This window comes from Thermobia domestica, chromosome 14, assembly GCF_964235325.1.
Source record: "Thermobia domestica chromosome 14, izTheDome1.hap1.1, whole genome shotgun sequence".
Taxonomy (NCBI): domain Eukaryota; kingdom Metazoa; phylum Arthropoda; class Insecta; order Zygentoma; family Lepismatidae; genus Thermobia; species Thermobia domestica.
This window is the reverse complement of record NC_137467.1, coordinates 62,311,843-62,328,233: the sequence shown is the minus strand read 5'-3', so window position 1 is coordinate 62,328,233 and position 16,391 is coordinate 62,311,843. Positions and strand designations below refer to the sequence as shown.

At 36.6% G+C, this 16,391-nt stretch overlaps 1 protein-coding gene across 1 annotated transcript; it reads left to right on the top strand.

The window, feature by feature from the left end:
• The first annotated feature begins 926 nt into the window (after positions 1 to 926).
• Positions 927 to 1,760, top strand: LOC145669844 (uncharacterized). Its single transcript, XM_081738191.1, has one exon. It carries the CDS (start codon positions 927 to 929, stop codon positions 1,758 to 1,760), a length of 834 nt encoding a protein of 277 aa, XP_081594317.1.
• The last annotated feature ends 14,631 nt before the right edge of the window (positions 1,761 to 16,391 follow it).

The window sequence follows — 16,391 nt, the reverse complement described above, 5'->3', positions numbered from 1 at the left end:
TTGTTTTAGAAACGAGATGAGAAATTCCTCTTCTCATGGGCAACATTAAACAAAAGCGAAATATATTTGCCTAATGTCACGTTTCTGCTTGTAATGGTATAACCTGAGTGATGATAAGTTTCTAATTTTTAATCTTCTACTAGATAATTATTATTATTATTACTCTTATCATTCCTGAAGATTTGATATTTCAAGTTTTGAAACATCCGAGTATGTATTCAAATATCTGAATATAATAAAACGTCTGTCATCGCCGATCAATCGCCATTAAAATTCCTAAAGTAAAAAAATGCCAGACGTGGATTCGATCCAAGAACCTCCAGATTACTATACTAAACGCGACCTTATCTTGATAGCCGAGATACGCAGCTCCAATTCGAGCCACTCCGCGCACGTTACATAGTTCTTAATGTTACACACGAAAAACATTACTTAGGAGATCAATTCAAAGAGCTAATTGAATGTAAATATATGAAAATGCCAATACAGGAACAATATTTAAAATAAAAGATACTAGATTCATTAGTAACGGGTTATGAAAATGACGTCACGATTCAGAACTGGAAAGAGAGAAGGAAAGAAAGGAGTGAAAATGCGGCATCTAAGATGCGAGTCTCCTGTAAGTGTTGCAAAATTATAAACTTGAAAAATCTTATATCAAAAACAGAAGACCGCTACAATTAGTTGATTGATCAATGTTGGAAATCGTCCACAGTGGATAGAAAATGGCTTAATATTTTTATATATAAATTAAGTAGAGTAACTACCCGTAAGAAACTTTTCTGCTGCTGGTAAATGAAACAAAGCAAAGAATGGGAGTCACGTGTAATGTCTGCAATTGTTCTGCAGATGGTAACTCTACTCTGCTAAATATCGTCTGCGCGCGTGCGTTAGTGTGAGTACGTGGGTGTAGTGAAACTGAAACAATGGAGAGTGTTGAGCGCGAAATTGAAAATATGAATGAATCCGAATCACCTTCTCGGTATTATCGCAAACACGAGAAAGGGAAACCTCTTCAAAGTCAAGCAAAGCAAATTGTCATCAATGTGTATGCTCGACTAAGAGAAAAATATGCAGACAAAACAGTTGAGGAAATTGTTGATATGACAGCGTACTTCACTGGTGTTAGTGCCGCAGCAATATTTCGCGTGAAACGTGAGTTCAACAGCGCAGGAGAATTTACAACTCCGGGCAAAAAGCGGCCAAATCGAAGTGATCGTGGGGAAAGTAAGTGCAGAAAATTAGAAAATTTTGGGAGGGGTAGTGTGCGGAAGAAAATTCATGATTTTTATAGAAGAAACGAAGTACCAACGGTAGAAAAAATTACTCGTGCTATTGTTGAAGATGAAGAGTTGCCTATTGTAAGTAATACTACAACCCGAAACGTAATAAAGGAAATTGGTTTTAAATATGGTCGTATAAAACACTCATCATCCATGATCGATAGGGAAGACATAATTAATTGGCGACATAGATATCTTCGCGAAATTAGGCGGTACAGGGAGGAGGGTATACATATTTATTATTTGGATGAAACTTGGATCAACGAGGGGCATACAGTATCTTATGTTTGGACAGACACCACTATAAAAAGTAGTAAACAGGCGATTCTAGAAGGATTAAAAACTGGATTTAAACCACCGTCGGGAAGAGGAGGAAGGTTGTTTGTTGTGCACATTGGAAGTGAAGAGGGATTTGTGACTGGTGCAGAATTAATATTTAGAGCGAAAAGGGACATGGGGATTATCATCAAGAGATGAACAGTAGTAGATTCGAGGCTTGGTTTGCATCTGTTCTTCCAAAACTACGCCCAAATAGTGTAATTGTAATGGACAACGCACCATATCACACTGTTTTCGTTGAAAAGATTCCAAATTTAAAATCAAAAAAAGAGGAATTACACAATGGTTGGACGCCAAGAAAGCAGAGACAATATCTGAAGAAGAAAGGCAACTCCTAACATATACTCCCCAAATGCTGAAATGCGATCTCCTGGACATTGTGAAAAAAGTTAAACATAAATATATACAATATAAAGTGGATAAAATGGCTTGTGAGGCGGGGCACAAAATTCTACGATTGCCACCAAGACATTGCGAGTTAAACCCTATCGAGAGTGTCTGGAGTGAAGTGAAAAGATATGTAGCCGATAAAAATAGCACGTTCAAAATGCCGGATGTTGAAAATGTACAGACAGAGGGACTTCATAAAGTAACAGCAGAAAGGTGGAAATCCTATGTGTCGCATGCCATCGCAGAAGAGGAAAAATTGTGGAGAATGGATGGACTGACAGATGATATAGAACCTGTGATCATCCAAACTGGAAGTGACTCCGATTCCGATGATATGGATGGAATTGAAGAACTCCAGTAAATCGTAAGTTATCTGACATTCTCTCTGTAGTTAATAGGGAACCGGGACAGTGATTCTGCCAGACCCCCCCCCCCCGCTCCTTGTAGGGTGTGTCATCCCAAAATTCTCAAAAAACAATTGTCCCAACTTAAGTTTGTGTGCTCAAAAAGACATAGAAATCGTGCAAAACTATTTACACTCCCAAACTGAAAATCCGGGCTGAATCCCTGACTCGGGAGAAATTTTAACAACGTAACGTAGCGCTCGTTTTGCCGGGTCGCTGCTGCTTTACTCATTGCTAAGGTAGGAGTTGCGGTGCTTTGTTAAAAAAAATAAAGTGTTTTTAATTTAGTGTGTGGGAGGGTAGCTTGCTCGTGTGTTTCTGTTTACGATTGACCTTTTGCAGGTAGACATATGAGTATAACTTCATTTCTTATCCTTTCTTACCTTAATCAATGAAAACGAATAAGCAAAATAGTGTTCATGCTCTCGGGTTTTAATTGTGAGGATTCCAAATAAATCACGTGCAAATTTAAAATACATTTATTCCTCTTGTCGTGTCTTCATGAATTATTAAAAACAAATAGGCCAAGACACATTCTTTTTAGCGGCAGGAAATGAACAATAAACCACCGCTCCCTGTATATCAGCTGAGACCCAGAGCAGCAACAGTCAAAACAATTGGCGATTGAGAACCAACCAGACGATGCAAACCAAAACACACACACACACACGCAAAAGCTTCCCTGTGTAAAGGTTCGCGCGCCAACAATGTAGTAATGCGCTTGTGATCCGGCTGTCAAGTTAACATTGCGTTTAGTATAGTCAAGCGCTTTGACCACTGAACAACGATCACTACGCTGTAAGTGATTCGTCTTTAATGTGGCTACGTTAGGTTTCTTTGCCTCCGCTTGAAAAGATGTATGTTATTTTTCTTCGTTTCAAAGTCTTTCGTATTTCTTTTATGATTATATAAGTTAATAATCTTCGACAAAGTTTATATTAATAACATGAGTTGTTCTTAAAGCTTTGGTTCACACGTTTGTTTCTTCACACGAAACCACAGATATGACAGATTTAATTCTCGTACTCTGCATATGTTTCAAAGCAGTCTCCATTACCTGGTAAAAGACTTATGTCCGCCACGATACAATGAATACAGCATCCAGCTCGTATGTGAAGTTATCAAAAAACTCTTGAAGTTATTTCGTAGGACATGTATTATTATTACATGTGCACACAGATAATTGCGCTTAATATAGTATATAATATGTAGTTTCTTAATTGAGATAATATTATATAATGTGTTATATTCTTTATGAACTTGCGTGTCTGTAAGTTGATAATAGTAGCGCATTCGCCCTGAAATCCACGTGTTCTTAGTTATTTTGAAGAAGAGTGGCAAACAAAAAGAAGCCAATCAGACAGACGAAAATTGCAACAAGAAAGGGATTGCTTTTGTAAAAAATCAAAAATTTTGTGTAACACACTACGCATAAAACAGAACTGACATGAAAACGACAAAAATCGGAAAAACCTTTTAGTTCAAAAAACTGCGGCAAGATAGTGAAACTGCAAAACTTCACCAACTAACATCAATTTACATCCAAATTCCTACAGAATACGGCACAAAGAAACACTTCTATCGCTGGGACTACCGAAGTTTCACAAAATTACCACAATTGCTAAGTCAGTCTGCTGAATCATATGTGGCGGAAAATTGTACACTATTAGAGGATAATTCACCATATTTGGATCGTACTGCTATACAACAGTATGTAGCAAACATCCTGTTTAACGAGGAGCAGTGCGTATTTTGCCAGAAATAGAGCTAAAATGAGATCACGAAAAAACGGAAAGGATATTTCATGGGAAACTCTAGTGCCATGCGTCACTAGAACAGCTGAATGTGCCATTAAAGGAACACCTATTCGATAGGAAGATGAGTCACTACTGTTACAGATTCAAGAAGTGGATCTCATAGCAGTTAAAACGAGGTACCACAACTTGTAGCACATCAGTAAGTGTTATGGTTATTCAAACAGATTTACTGTTACTGCATGGTGTTCTTAATCAGTACCAACAGATGTAAGTTCCCTCGTGGCCACCTACGGCGGGAATGCCACAATCCAAGAGCTCAGATTTACCTCATCTCTCATGCGGTTTATATTTACCGTTTTTGCTGGAAGTGATACGGAAATCCTCGGAAATTATCCCACTAAAAGAGGGAGAACGCAGACGAATCTTTTAAGACTGATGGCTGGAGATCATCACCGCCTTCGACGACACAATCATACATTGTTCTTTCTAATTCAAATATTTGTGAATATGATGAGTGGCCCGTACAGTTGAGCAGAGCTATTAATTATGTACTCCTTGTGAGATATCTGACTGTTATACTTAGGTGCGTCAGTTTTGTCATCGACCATGTTACACCTGAAACAGCTGAACAAACATCTTGCGTTAAACATTTGGCGATACGAGTTTCCCGAAGACTTGAGCCTGTATTACTTGCAACTAAAAGGATAGATATAAACTAAAATGGAAGATGAGGTTAGCCTAAACTCCTGCAGCAATTTTACCGTGGACAGCCACGAAAGACCTGACGCTTGTCGATGGTGATTAATGAAAGCTTGCAGTATCAATAAAGCTGTTTCAGGAACCAAAACACTTACTGACATACCTGCACAGAGTGCACCTTCAACGAATTTATCTTTAGGTATGTTTCTTCCATGAACAATTTCAGTTCGACGATGTGCTACAAGTTGTGGTACCTCGTTTTAACTGCTATGAGATCCACTTCTTGAATCTGTAACAGTAGTGACTCATCTTCCTATCGAATAGGTGTTCCTTTAATGGCACATTCAGCTGTTCTAGTGACGCATGGCACTAGAGTTTCCCATGAAATATCCTTTCCGTTTTTTCGTGATCTCATTTTAGCTCTATTTCTGGCAAAATACGCACTGCTCCTCGTTAAACAGGATATCTGCTACATACTGTTGTATAGCAGTATGCTCCAAATATGGTGAATTATCCTCTAAGAGTGTACAATTTTCCGCCACATATGATTCAGCAGACTGTCTTAGGAATTGTGGTAATTTTGTGAAACTTCGGTAGTCCCAGCGATAGAAGTGTTTGTGTCGTATTCAATGGCAGATTAAGTTTTGTCGGCGCCCTAGGCACAAACATAATGTGTGCCCTTTTCAAAGGAAAAATAGTATTTGCAGTATTTTAAGGCTAATATAAAATTAGTGAACATACTGAAATAAAAAGCGAAGGATAAAAATCAATAATAAAGGTAATAGGCCTAGTATAAACAATTCATTTTATATATGTGCTATACCCAAAATTATGTAATGTATTGAGAAATTAAATTCATCACTCACCAGTCATAAACGAAGCTGCTTCCGCCTCACTTTTGACGCTGCAAACTCGTGTGTAAGTTCTTCAAAGTTGATGTGTCCATCATTCAAGAAGTCTGCTCCGATGTGGATAATAGATAACTCGTTCAGTCTTTTATTATACATGTGTGCCGGTGCTGTGCCAACAGTTGTAGCTCAGAATACGTAATAAATAAATGCAACCAAATGGGGATGGAACTGATGCACAACACGGCACTTAACTGTAAAATTATGGTTGAATTTAAATAAAATTCAAATGTTTCTAATTTTGAAAAATGACTAGTAGGGAAAAGATGAGAGAGAGAGAAATGTTATGATTAAGAGATAAGGGACGAGCACTAGCCTGATAGATCCAACGAAGCTGGCGTCGTCCTAGTCATCTGGAACGATGAATGTTTTCCCCTGGAAGAGCCTGGATAAGCTGGAGACAGTCAACATCTGGATCTTTATCCTGTTGATCTGCAAGGGGCGTCAATAATGCGTCTTTACGATGATGTCCTCCTACACCTTCATTCTACTAGTCCTCTGAAGCTTAATGAGTCTGCGGTGATAAACCAACAGAATGGTACTCTTGACTATGGAGCTGGTAATTCTCCAACGGTGCGATCCGCTTCTCTCGTCGATCCTGCACCTCTCCTAATCGTGTGTCGAATACCCCTTGTTGTCCTGTTCCTCTTGGTTTTGTGTCGCTTTGGAGTTCAATGAATCGGGAAGTATCAGGCTGTGCTTGAAGGTATGCGGAAAGGCAATGAGGAAACTAGTCGTGTTTATTAACAAATATGCGTTTACAAAAGCTGTCTGAGAATGTACAATCTTGATCAAAGTTTCCTTCCGATGAATTTTCAAAAGTTCATGATTTTGTAGTTGATAATGCAATTTAATAAAATAATACAAATTAGCGTATTAAATTCACAGTTGCTTCTAATACACAGTCACTTCACACATGGTTGAACGGAGATAAGGTCCTTTTAGAGTCGAAAATAAACGTTCAGCTGAACACATTGTTACAGCAGTACACAAAAATATTCTTAATGCAAACTCCACATTTGGAGACAAACACTGTAACTTTTCTTTCCATATAAACCAGTGGCGGCCGGTGGATTGTGGTTTCGGGTGTTGCAGTACGATCGATAAGAGACAGAACATATAAAGTTGACTCATTGACTAATCAGCATAACTTTAGATGCAAATGCTATGTGACATGTTAAATTAAATAAAATTCTGTTTTTAAAAAATAAAAAATGCAGAACATTTTATCCGATTAATCACCTTAATTAATTAGTAAGTTCATTATCATCTCCTTGATTGAAGCAAATCTGTATAATACAGACATGAGGCGAAACAACGCTTACCAATGTGATATGGTCTGGAAAGGAAACCTCAAAACTCGCCAAATGAAGGATCAGCATGTAATAGAAGCCAAAAATCAAAGAACATCAAAACAAACAGCAGTTCTACACACAGAAATGTTAACTGGGAGGGGTCCAAAGTATTTGAGGGAGGTCCAATACGTCTACATAATATGGAACCTGTCTTATTCTGCATCCGAAAAGACGATAAGTAACTCTTACTTACTGTCACCTACGCCCCTGAGCATTGCTAACTAGTCCCAAATTCAATGTGGCGTTCCCCATCATACAGTTTTATATGGAAATTATCAAGAGTATAAAATATATTTATTTTATAAAAGAAATATGTTTAAACTAAAATACTATCCACAGAGGGGGGAGCAATTCTACACACTGACTTATTAATATTTGATTCACAAATTACTGTAGAAGAAGCCTTCGTTATCAATATAATTTAAGAATTAACTTATAAATGCGGGTCTACTTTCATTTGTTTTCTCCTCTACTAGATATTTTCTTTCTAATTTTGTAATTCTGCAATCACTTTTTTTAATTGTCATTATATTGATTTGCTTCAGTATGGTCCCGTAATTTAAAAATATAAATGCATAAAAACAAATTCCATTTGTTAATTGTTAGTGAAAGAAAATTCAGAAATCTTATTTAGTCCGAAAAACCTTCTCGTTCACTGCAAATTGTGCTGTGTTGCAGAAGCACTGCAACGACCAGTCCCTTTAACTTCTGAGATAGGGGAAAGGAGACTTAACATTTGCTCCAATTGCCGCGCTGAAGGAATCTGGTCGTTGTATGCTCGCTGCAACACAATATAAATTAGAGACTCTGTGACGAATTATTTTTCGCTTTTTAAAACGGATTAACGGAACAGACAGTTACAGAAGTAAAAAAAAAATATGCTATTTAAAGTGTATATATGCGAGTATTAAAAAGTAATTTTCTGTTCTTTACTACTATTGATAATAATATTTTTTCTTGAAATACTTTGGTCGTTGCGCAACGCTGCAACGATAACATTAGCCGCCACTGATATAAACGCTAACATTTCTGCTGGTGAGTCACAGATTCCTCTGGTTTTCAGAAGTCCCACAAAATGCAAACATTCATTTGGAAATGTTGATTCTAGATCAGTTCTATATGTAGCCTGAAGGTTGGCTAAGCGTTCAGAAATGACACAAGAAGAACTTTGCAAAAACTTACTAAAAGCCATGAAGTTGTCAGACATTATTTTATAGCTTTCCTTTTTTCAAATTAATTCAACGTGCAATTTATCAAGAATAGGAAGAAACACCTCTCCTTTAATTTTTTCTCTTAATATTAGAACAATTTCATTGTCTCTTACTTCATTGGCTGGAATGGTACGTTTTCTAAACCTTTTATAACTACACTCAGGCCCGTGCTGGGATACTAATGAGGGCGGTGGACAAGTCTACTAAAAGGGCACCCATACAAACGGGAATATATATATATATCCATCCTATGTACAGACTTTGAAAGAAATTATGAGTGCCATTTTATGTAAAAATCACCACCAAATTTGTTTTAGTATTAACAAATAGTTAATTTGTGAAAACCTCTAATCGAAATCGTCTTTACTAGAGAAAAACTTTTTAGTTTCTGTAACAACATCTCTGTCAAATAAAAAGAAGCTAAATATATCAACAACTTAATGTAGCTCTATTGACTGTGGACACTGGAGGTTGAGTGACGCGTTTACAAAAGCTTTCCATTGATTTCTGTCCTCAGCCAACTGGACTCAGTTTCTACTTTACCTAGGTATATTCCAATCTCTGCGAGAACCATTTTAATGTTGTCCTCCCATCTGCGACTCTTTCCCCTTAAGGTCGTTTTCCTATTTGCATTTTCAGTTAGAACTTTGAAAACGTTTCTAATATCTTCCATTCTAGCTACTTGACCTGCCCATTTGAGCCTATTAGACTTGATGACCCTAACAATGTTTGGTAAACGTAAAAATTATGCACTTCCTCGTTATGAAGTTTCCGCCATTCCTCATTCCCGTTCCTCTTGGATCATGTGGTTCGGATTCCCCGTTAATCAGTAGGTCCAGGTGTCATATAGCCTCGCTGCTGAACGGGACGTTAAACTCAAAATCAACTCCACTCAACCCATTCCTCTTGGAGTCCGAATCTTGTTTTCAAATATTTTCAGCTGCGAATTCCCCTCAGAGTCAGTGACCATGTTTCGCAACCTTGCAACACAACGGGCATTATTATCGTTTTATATTTTAAGCTGCAAATTCCTCAACAGAATTCGCGACAACATAAGATTTTTAACTGAATAATAACACGAAATCCCTGCTTTCAGTTGACGTCAAATTTCTTAGTGATTATGGTTTGGGTTAATAACGATTAGATATTTGAAACTATCCACTTTGTCAAAAGTAAATATTATCTGGTATTTTAACGCATCCATAAAATGCAGTATTACTATCCCGACAAACTTCCATTGTATTTAGTTTTCTCTGCATTTATTTCTAAGCCCATATCCCTGCAAGCATTAATTAAACTTTCTGCATTCCTTTTTATTGTTCTATCATCCCTTATTAAATTTACATAATCAGCATACGCCATAACCTGGTAAATACAATTCAGCTCTAGGATCTGATTGCTGTCTTTGATTTTCCTTATAGTGCTCTCAAAACAAAGTTAAATAATGGCGACAACGCATCTCCTTGTTTAAGGCCATTCTCAACGTGAAAGCTCGTGAACGAGAATTTCTCTATTCGAAGCTTACTTTGGATTCATTTAAAAGTAGCTTAATTAATCCAACTTTTTCTGCATTCCAAATTGTGTAAGGATGTTGTTCAATGTCTCCCTTCTACCTGAGTCTAAAATCAATAATTGGTGTGTCAGGATATTGTATTCCTATTTCTTTTCAAGTATTAGTCGAATGGTAAATATCTGGTTGATAGTTGATTGATTTTACCTAAATCCGCTCTGATAATCTCCAATAATTTCATCTGCGTATGAAGGCAATCTTTCTAATAGAATGTTTAAGAGGATTTATTGGGTGTTGACGGAAGAGAAATGCCTCAATAATTATAACAATCAGTTTTGTTGCTTTTCTTCTGAACTGGAACAATGATTGATTCTTTTCACTCTTGTGGTAAATCCTCCTTGTTCCAGATAAGGAGAATGTGTTTGTGTATCTTGCTGTACAATTTTTCCCCTCCAGCTAAAATTAAGTCAGCCAGAATTTCGTCTACACCCGGAGAGGTGTGTTTCTTTAGTTTTCTAATAGCGATTTCTATTTCTGTGTGGTTAGGTTCTAGAATATATGGTTATGCTGTGTGTATTTCCCTTTCTCCACGAACATCAGTTTTTGGCTATATGTTAAGTAAATAGTCAAAGAAATCTTTCCATCTATTTAAGATGCTATCCTTATCAGTGAGAAATGTACCGTTGGCTTTCTTTAATATATAAATACGAGGTTGATATGCTTTCTTAAAGTCGTTGATCCCCTTATACATGTCCCAATTGTTTTGTTTTTATTATTATCTTCAAATTAATTAATTTTAGCATTCAAAAATCGCGTTCCTTTGTTCTAAAAATTTTGGAAGTTTTCCGCCAGATGACAATGAAATTTTATGTAGTTATTTCGTTCCAATTTTTTCTAAACCAACACTGTTTCTTTTATTTTCTCTTCTCTGCTAAGTTAGTGCATTCATGGTTGAACCAAGGTTTGTTCCTACGTATCTCTGCGTGCCCCAAGTTTTCTTTTGCTGAAATTTTAATGTTATCTCTAATTTCAACCACATGAACACCAGTGCACTCCGAACCTTCTAAAATCGAGAATCTATTTGGCACTTTAATCTGGCTCCCCTCTCGCCTGACTCTCCTCAAATTTCTTTAAATTAAACCGCTCCGTTTTCAAATATTGAATATTTCCTTTATTTAACGATAGTCTCTCTATCTTATTATAGATGCTACAAGGTCGTAATCAGTATCACAATCAGCTCCTCTGAACGATCGAACATTAGTTGTGCTAGACTGTTTTCTTCTGTATACTAAATCGTGATCAGTTTGATTATGTGCTTTTCCATCTGCTGAAATCCAAGTATATTTATGAATGTCACGATGTGGGAATTTTGCAATCTTCACGATAAGGTTTGGATGTTGCAAAGTTCACGAGTCTAATGCCGTTGTCACAACCTTTCTTATGCAGACATTTATTCCCTATAATCGGTTTGAAAATACCCTCTCGTCCTACTTTCGCATTGAAACGACCTAACAGAATTTTCATATGGTATTGCGGGAGATGATCAAATACGCGTTCTATTTTTTCGTAAAAAAAACTGCCCATTTTATCATCATCCTTATTTTATGTTGGGGCATATGCATTTAAAACAAAATATTACACCACCGACCCTTAAGAGAAGTAAAAGAAAATCTATCATTAACAGATTCAATCCATGTAATTGTTAATATAATTCGTTTATGAACGGATAACCCTGTTCCTAGTTGGTAATGTTTAATTCATTCCCCTTAAAATAACGTAAAATTTCCCGACTTGACTTCTCCATTTCCTTCTCATCTAACTTCCTGATATCCCACTAGGTCCATCGTCTATTTCTAAACTCATTCCTTACAAATTTTAACGCCGCTGCCCTATGTTCCAAATCTAATGTCGATTTTACTTTACTGAGTTCGTGCCAAGTGGTCAATTCTAATCCGACAATTCTGCGAATATATCTGAACGTCGTTTTTTTTTTTTTTTTTTTCAGGATAAGGTTGCTCGCCCCGCACCAAATCCCCAAGCTGGAGGTTCACTCCTTGTCGTCTGTCCGCGACTGCTTATTCAGTATATTTGCAGCTAACCTCTATGTCTAGAGGTCTTATCCTCGATCCACAACCTGAGGACTCACCATGCTGTGGTGACAGGAAGACCACATTTCACAGAAATTAATATAGCTCTATCTTAGAAATACAATAGGTACTGGTTATCCGAACACTGCTTTAAACATACAGGAATAATCAATATGCTCGGGTATATGGTTTGTGAAAGCTTCGATGCCGTAAGAGACTAGTGTCAATGTAGTATTTCACGAATGCATCGTACGTTTGACTATCCGAACTATTATAGATGTATCACATTGTTTCGCTTTATAGCTACATAACTTTATAGTTATTTTTGTAAGTGATTATACTCTTTACCTGATTTCCACCAATAACAACTGTATGAAGTTATATAACACAAAACTGGTATCCAGAAGGATAAATTAAAAAATATGTATATAATGTGATAATGCGCAGGCACCTTTTGTAAAGGGCGCCTTGTATCCTTTAAAGACTCTTTATTGACAGCCACTATTTGAATTTATTATACAAACCTGGTATACAGAACAACTAAAACCACTTATCAATAATGTGATGTTTCGTAGGGCGCCTTATGTAATGGGCGCACTGTATCTTTCACGGGTTCTTTACCAATAGTAACCGTATGCATGTATTGTACAGGACTGTAGCATATAGAAGAGTGAATAAAATCGTCCATCTTTGATATGGTCTTGCAAGGGCGTCTAATGTAAAGGGTGCACTGTGCCTTTCACGGGTTCTTTACTAATAAAACTGGAATAATTTATTACTAAAAACTTGTATCTTTATTTATACTGTGATGTTTCGGAGGGCGCACCGGGACACGTCCCGGTGTCCCGGTGGGCCAGCACGAGCCTGCAATACAGGGAACAAAACCTCACGCAACAGTTGCCACCGCTCTGCACAAACACATATCACCCTCTACAAACCACTGCTATACACAAACTATTCTTATGGAAATCGCTCGTCTCTTGTTTCAGAGTTGCTAAATTTATTTTCTAAAATGTTATTTCTCTTTCTTTGTAGAAAGGAACCAGTATCCAACGCTACAGAGTAGCTACGTTTGTTGCAGAATAGAACCCGAGTCAGTATATCAGGTACCTTTCTGCACTAATGTACAATTTTCTGTGTGGGAGACCGGAGTTCGACTCCCATTAGGAGCTCATATAGTTCAGATCCCATGCTAAGTTGTAGGTCTGCGTCTCATATAGCCTCGCTGCTGAAGGGGGCGCTAAACTCAAAATCAGATCAAAATACAATTTCCACTGTGGATTTTCTTCGATAGAATTCCTCGATAGAATTCGCGACGACAAGAGATTTTGAACTGAATAATAACACGAATTCCCTGCTTTTAGTCGACATTTAATTTCTTCGTGAATATGATTTTCCTCTGTTAATATTGATCCCAGATATTTAAAAGTATCCATTTTATCAAAAGTTTTATTAAATACTTTAACTCTTTCATAATTTTTATCGTATTACGGTACTGACGCACTTCCATGTATTTAGTTTTATCTGCATTTATTTCTAAACCCAAGTTACTGCAAGCGTTTACTGAAACTTCTGCATTTCTTTCTATTGTTCTCCTATCATCCCCTATTAAATTTACATCATCAGCGTACGCATAACCTGGTAAACACCGTTCAGCTCTAGGCCCTGGTTGATATATTTGATTTTCCTTATGGTGTATTCCAGGGCTAACTTAAATAATAATTCTGACAACGTATCTCCTTGTTTCAGGCCATTATCGACGTGAAAGCTCGTGGACAAAAATTTTCCTTTCCGAACTTTAATTTGGGATTCATTTAAACATATCTTAATTAATCTATTTAGCTTTCTCGGTATTCCAAATTCTGTAAAGATGTTGTACAATGTTTCTCACCTAACCGAGTCGTAAGCCTTTCTAAAATCAATAAATAGTTGATGTACCGGGGTATTGTATTTCCACTTCTTTTCGAGTATTTGGCGAATGTTAAATATTTGGTCAATAGTTGATCGATTTCGTCTAAATCCGCACTGATAATCTCCAATTATTTCGTCTACGTATGGGGTCAATCTGTTCATTTGTTCTTCCTTACAGCCTTCTGTTCAGTATTCGGAGCAGATTTTATCTTCGTGAGATATGAGACTAATAGTTCTATAATCCTCACATCTTTTTGGGTTCGATTTCTTAGGCATCGGTATCATGATCATCTTCAGGAAATATTTTGGCCACTCTCCTGTTTCATATATTTCATTGCACAGTCGAGACAATTCATTCTTGCCTTTGTTTCCCATTTTCTTAGTGAATTCGATTGCTATATTATTTATTCCGGTTGCCTTTCTATTCCTAAGCTTGGATATAACTTTCTCAAACTCATCCCGAAAATTACTAAACCCTTTATTATCTTCGCCTACTTCATTTTCCACTTCAACATCCAGAGGAAAATATTACATGGAAATTCGGTGTGACCGTAAATACTGTAAGTTATGAACGCAACAAATTGGATACTCTCAAATAGGACCAGGCAGGTAGCCAGCCCCAAAATGTAGGGGGTCCGATTGAAGTTAGGGAGGGGCGATCCAACCATATTATACATCATCACCATATTATAGTTCATTTGCAAGCCTAACGAGAAAATTTTAGGGGGACCGGCTCGCCCTAGACCCCCCTGGATACGGGCTTGTCTAGCGCCAACATCGGAAACTACATCCACGAAGAAATTAAGTGTCAAAAAACTGTAGAAATTAGAGTTATTATTCAATCCAAACTCTTTGCTTTTACGAATTCTGTCGAATACTCGTAATTTAAAGCTTAAAAGATATAAAACTATAATTATGTCTGATTTGCTGTATGGATACGAAACATGATTGCTTAGTTTGAGGAAAGAACGCAAACTGAAAGTATTCGAAAATAAATTATTGAGATGAATATTCAAACTTAAGAGTGACAGAAATTATGAAATGTAGGCCGTGTCCAAAAGTGCAAAGTGTACACTTCGACCTACACACTTGAAGTATACAAATGGAGTGCACAATAGGAAGTGTACACTTCGTCAAATTGACTTTTGATCCGCACTTTTTTCCAGCGCCTCATCGTGGTAGAATATAGAACATTTATATAAGAAAAGAAAGGAGAATTTCAAATGTGAAAAAAATGAAATAATGCTTTTTTTTTTTTAGATGATTGACTTTCCAGTTATAAAAAAGATAAATATATCGTACATATTGACAATATGGGACAACATGCATGCCAACAGCTTCAGTTTTGCCGTACCTTTACATATTTGTCATTTCAAATCTCTCACGCACATATTAATATGAGTGGAGCGTAAAGACAATAACTATATATATATATATATATATATATATATATATATATATATATATATATATATATATATATATATATATGTTGTTATGTGCACAATAAACTGGTAACAGTATAAAAACCACTAAACTATTGTCGATGTTCTATTTTATCTGACATATTTGAGAGAGGGTATATTTATTAATACACAGGGAGGAGAGTAGCACTGGTGTTTAGGGTGCTGATAACGATGTTGCGGTTGTCACTTAATTTCTTAGTCCCTAAAAGTAGCTTAGGAAATTCATTGCAAGCGAGAGCAAGCAACTTGAAAGAGTGTTAGAACACCAAAAGTACTGAGGGGAGAGCTATTTACAATAATTTGGTGCAAAACTACTTTTGGAAATACATAATGTATCAGATCTTAGAGAGTTCATATTGTGTAAAATTGCTTCCTGTTCGGAAGATTACACAACAATGACACTGCAATTGTGTTAGCTTTACTGTATTGTTTCAATTACTGACACTGATAGTCAGGCATACTGATTGGACTATTTCTAACATATTGAGCTTATAATTAGGTTCCTTATGTGTTACTCTTTCTTTGTGAATCTATAGATTTTACACGTAAATCTTTGAAACAGTGTCTCCATAATCTTAATCTGCACTAAAAATCACCATATTCTTAATCTGATTACAAAGATAACAAGGAAAGAAGTGGTACAGTTCAACAACACGAGAACCAAAATTTACAGGAAAAAGCTATTACCGGTATGTCACTATGAAATACCAATATATAAGGGTCACATATACTCAAGGTGGATAAACCTAATTAAAGTAATGTGGTAAAAATACTACTCAGGTACTTATGTAAGATTATTATCTTATAAGCCTACTTAAATGGAATAACGTCCATTGTATACATTCCGATATTTGCATGCACTTCACTACGCTTTCGGCACCCTGTATCTCTCTTGATATACACCCGCATGCTTCCCATTGCCAAAACGGTTACTCAGTTACGAAACAAATTCGCCCGTCCAAGTATGAACTTAGAAAGCTACTAACAAGTAACACTTCCCAAGTGTAACACTCCAATTTTGATAAAATTTAGCAGGTAGATACTACACATAAAATACACGAATACGTGTAT

Coding starts and splice junctions, on each gene's coding strand:
- LOC145669844 (XM_081738191.1), top strand. CDS start 927: ATGGAGAGTGTTGAGCGCGAAATTGAAAATATGAATGAATCCGAATCA.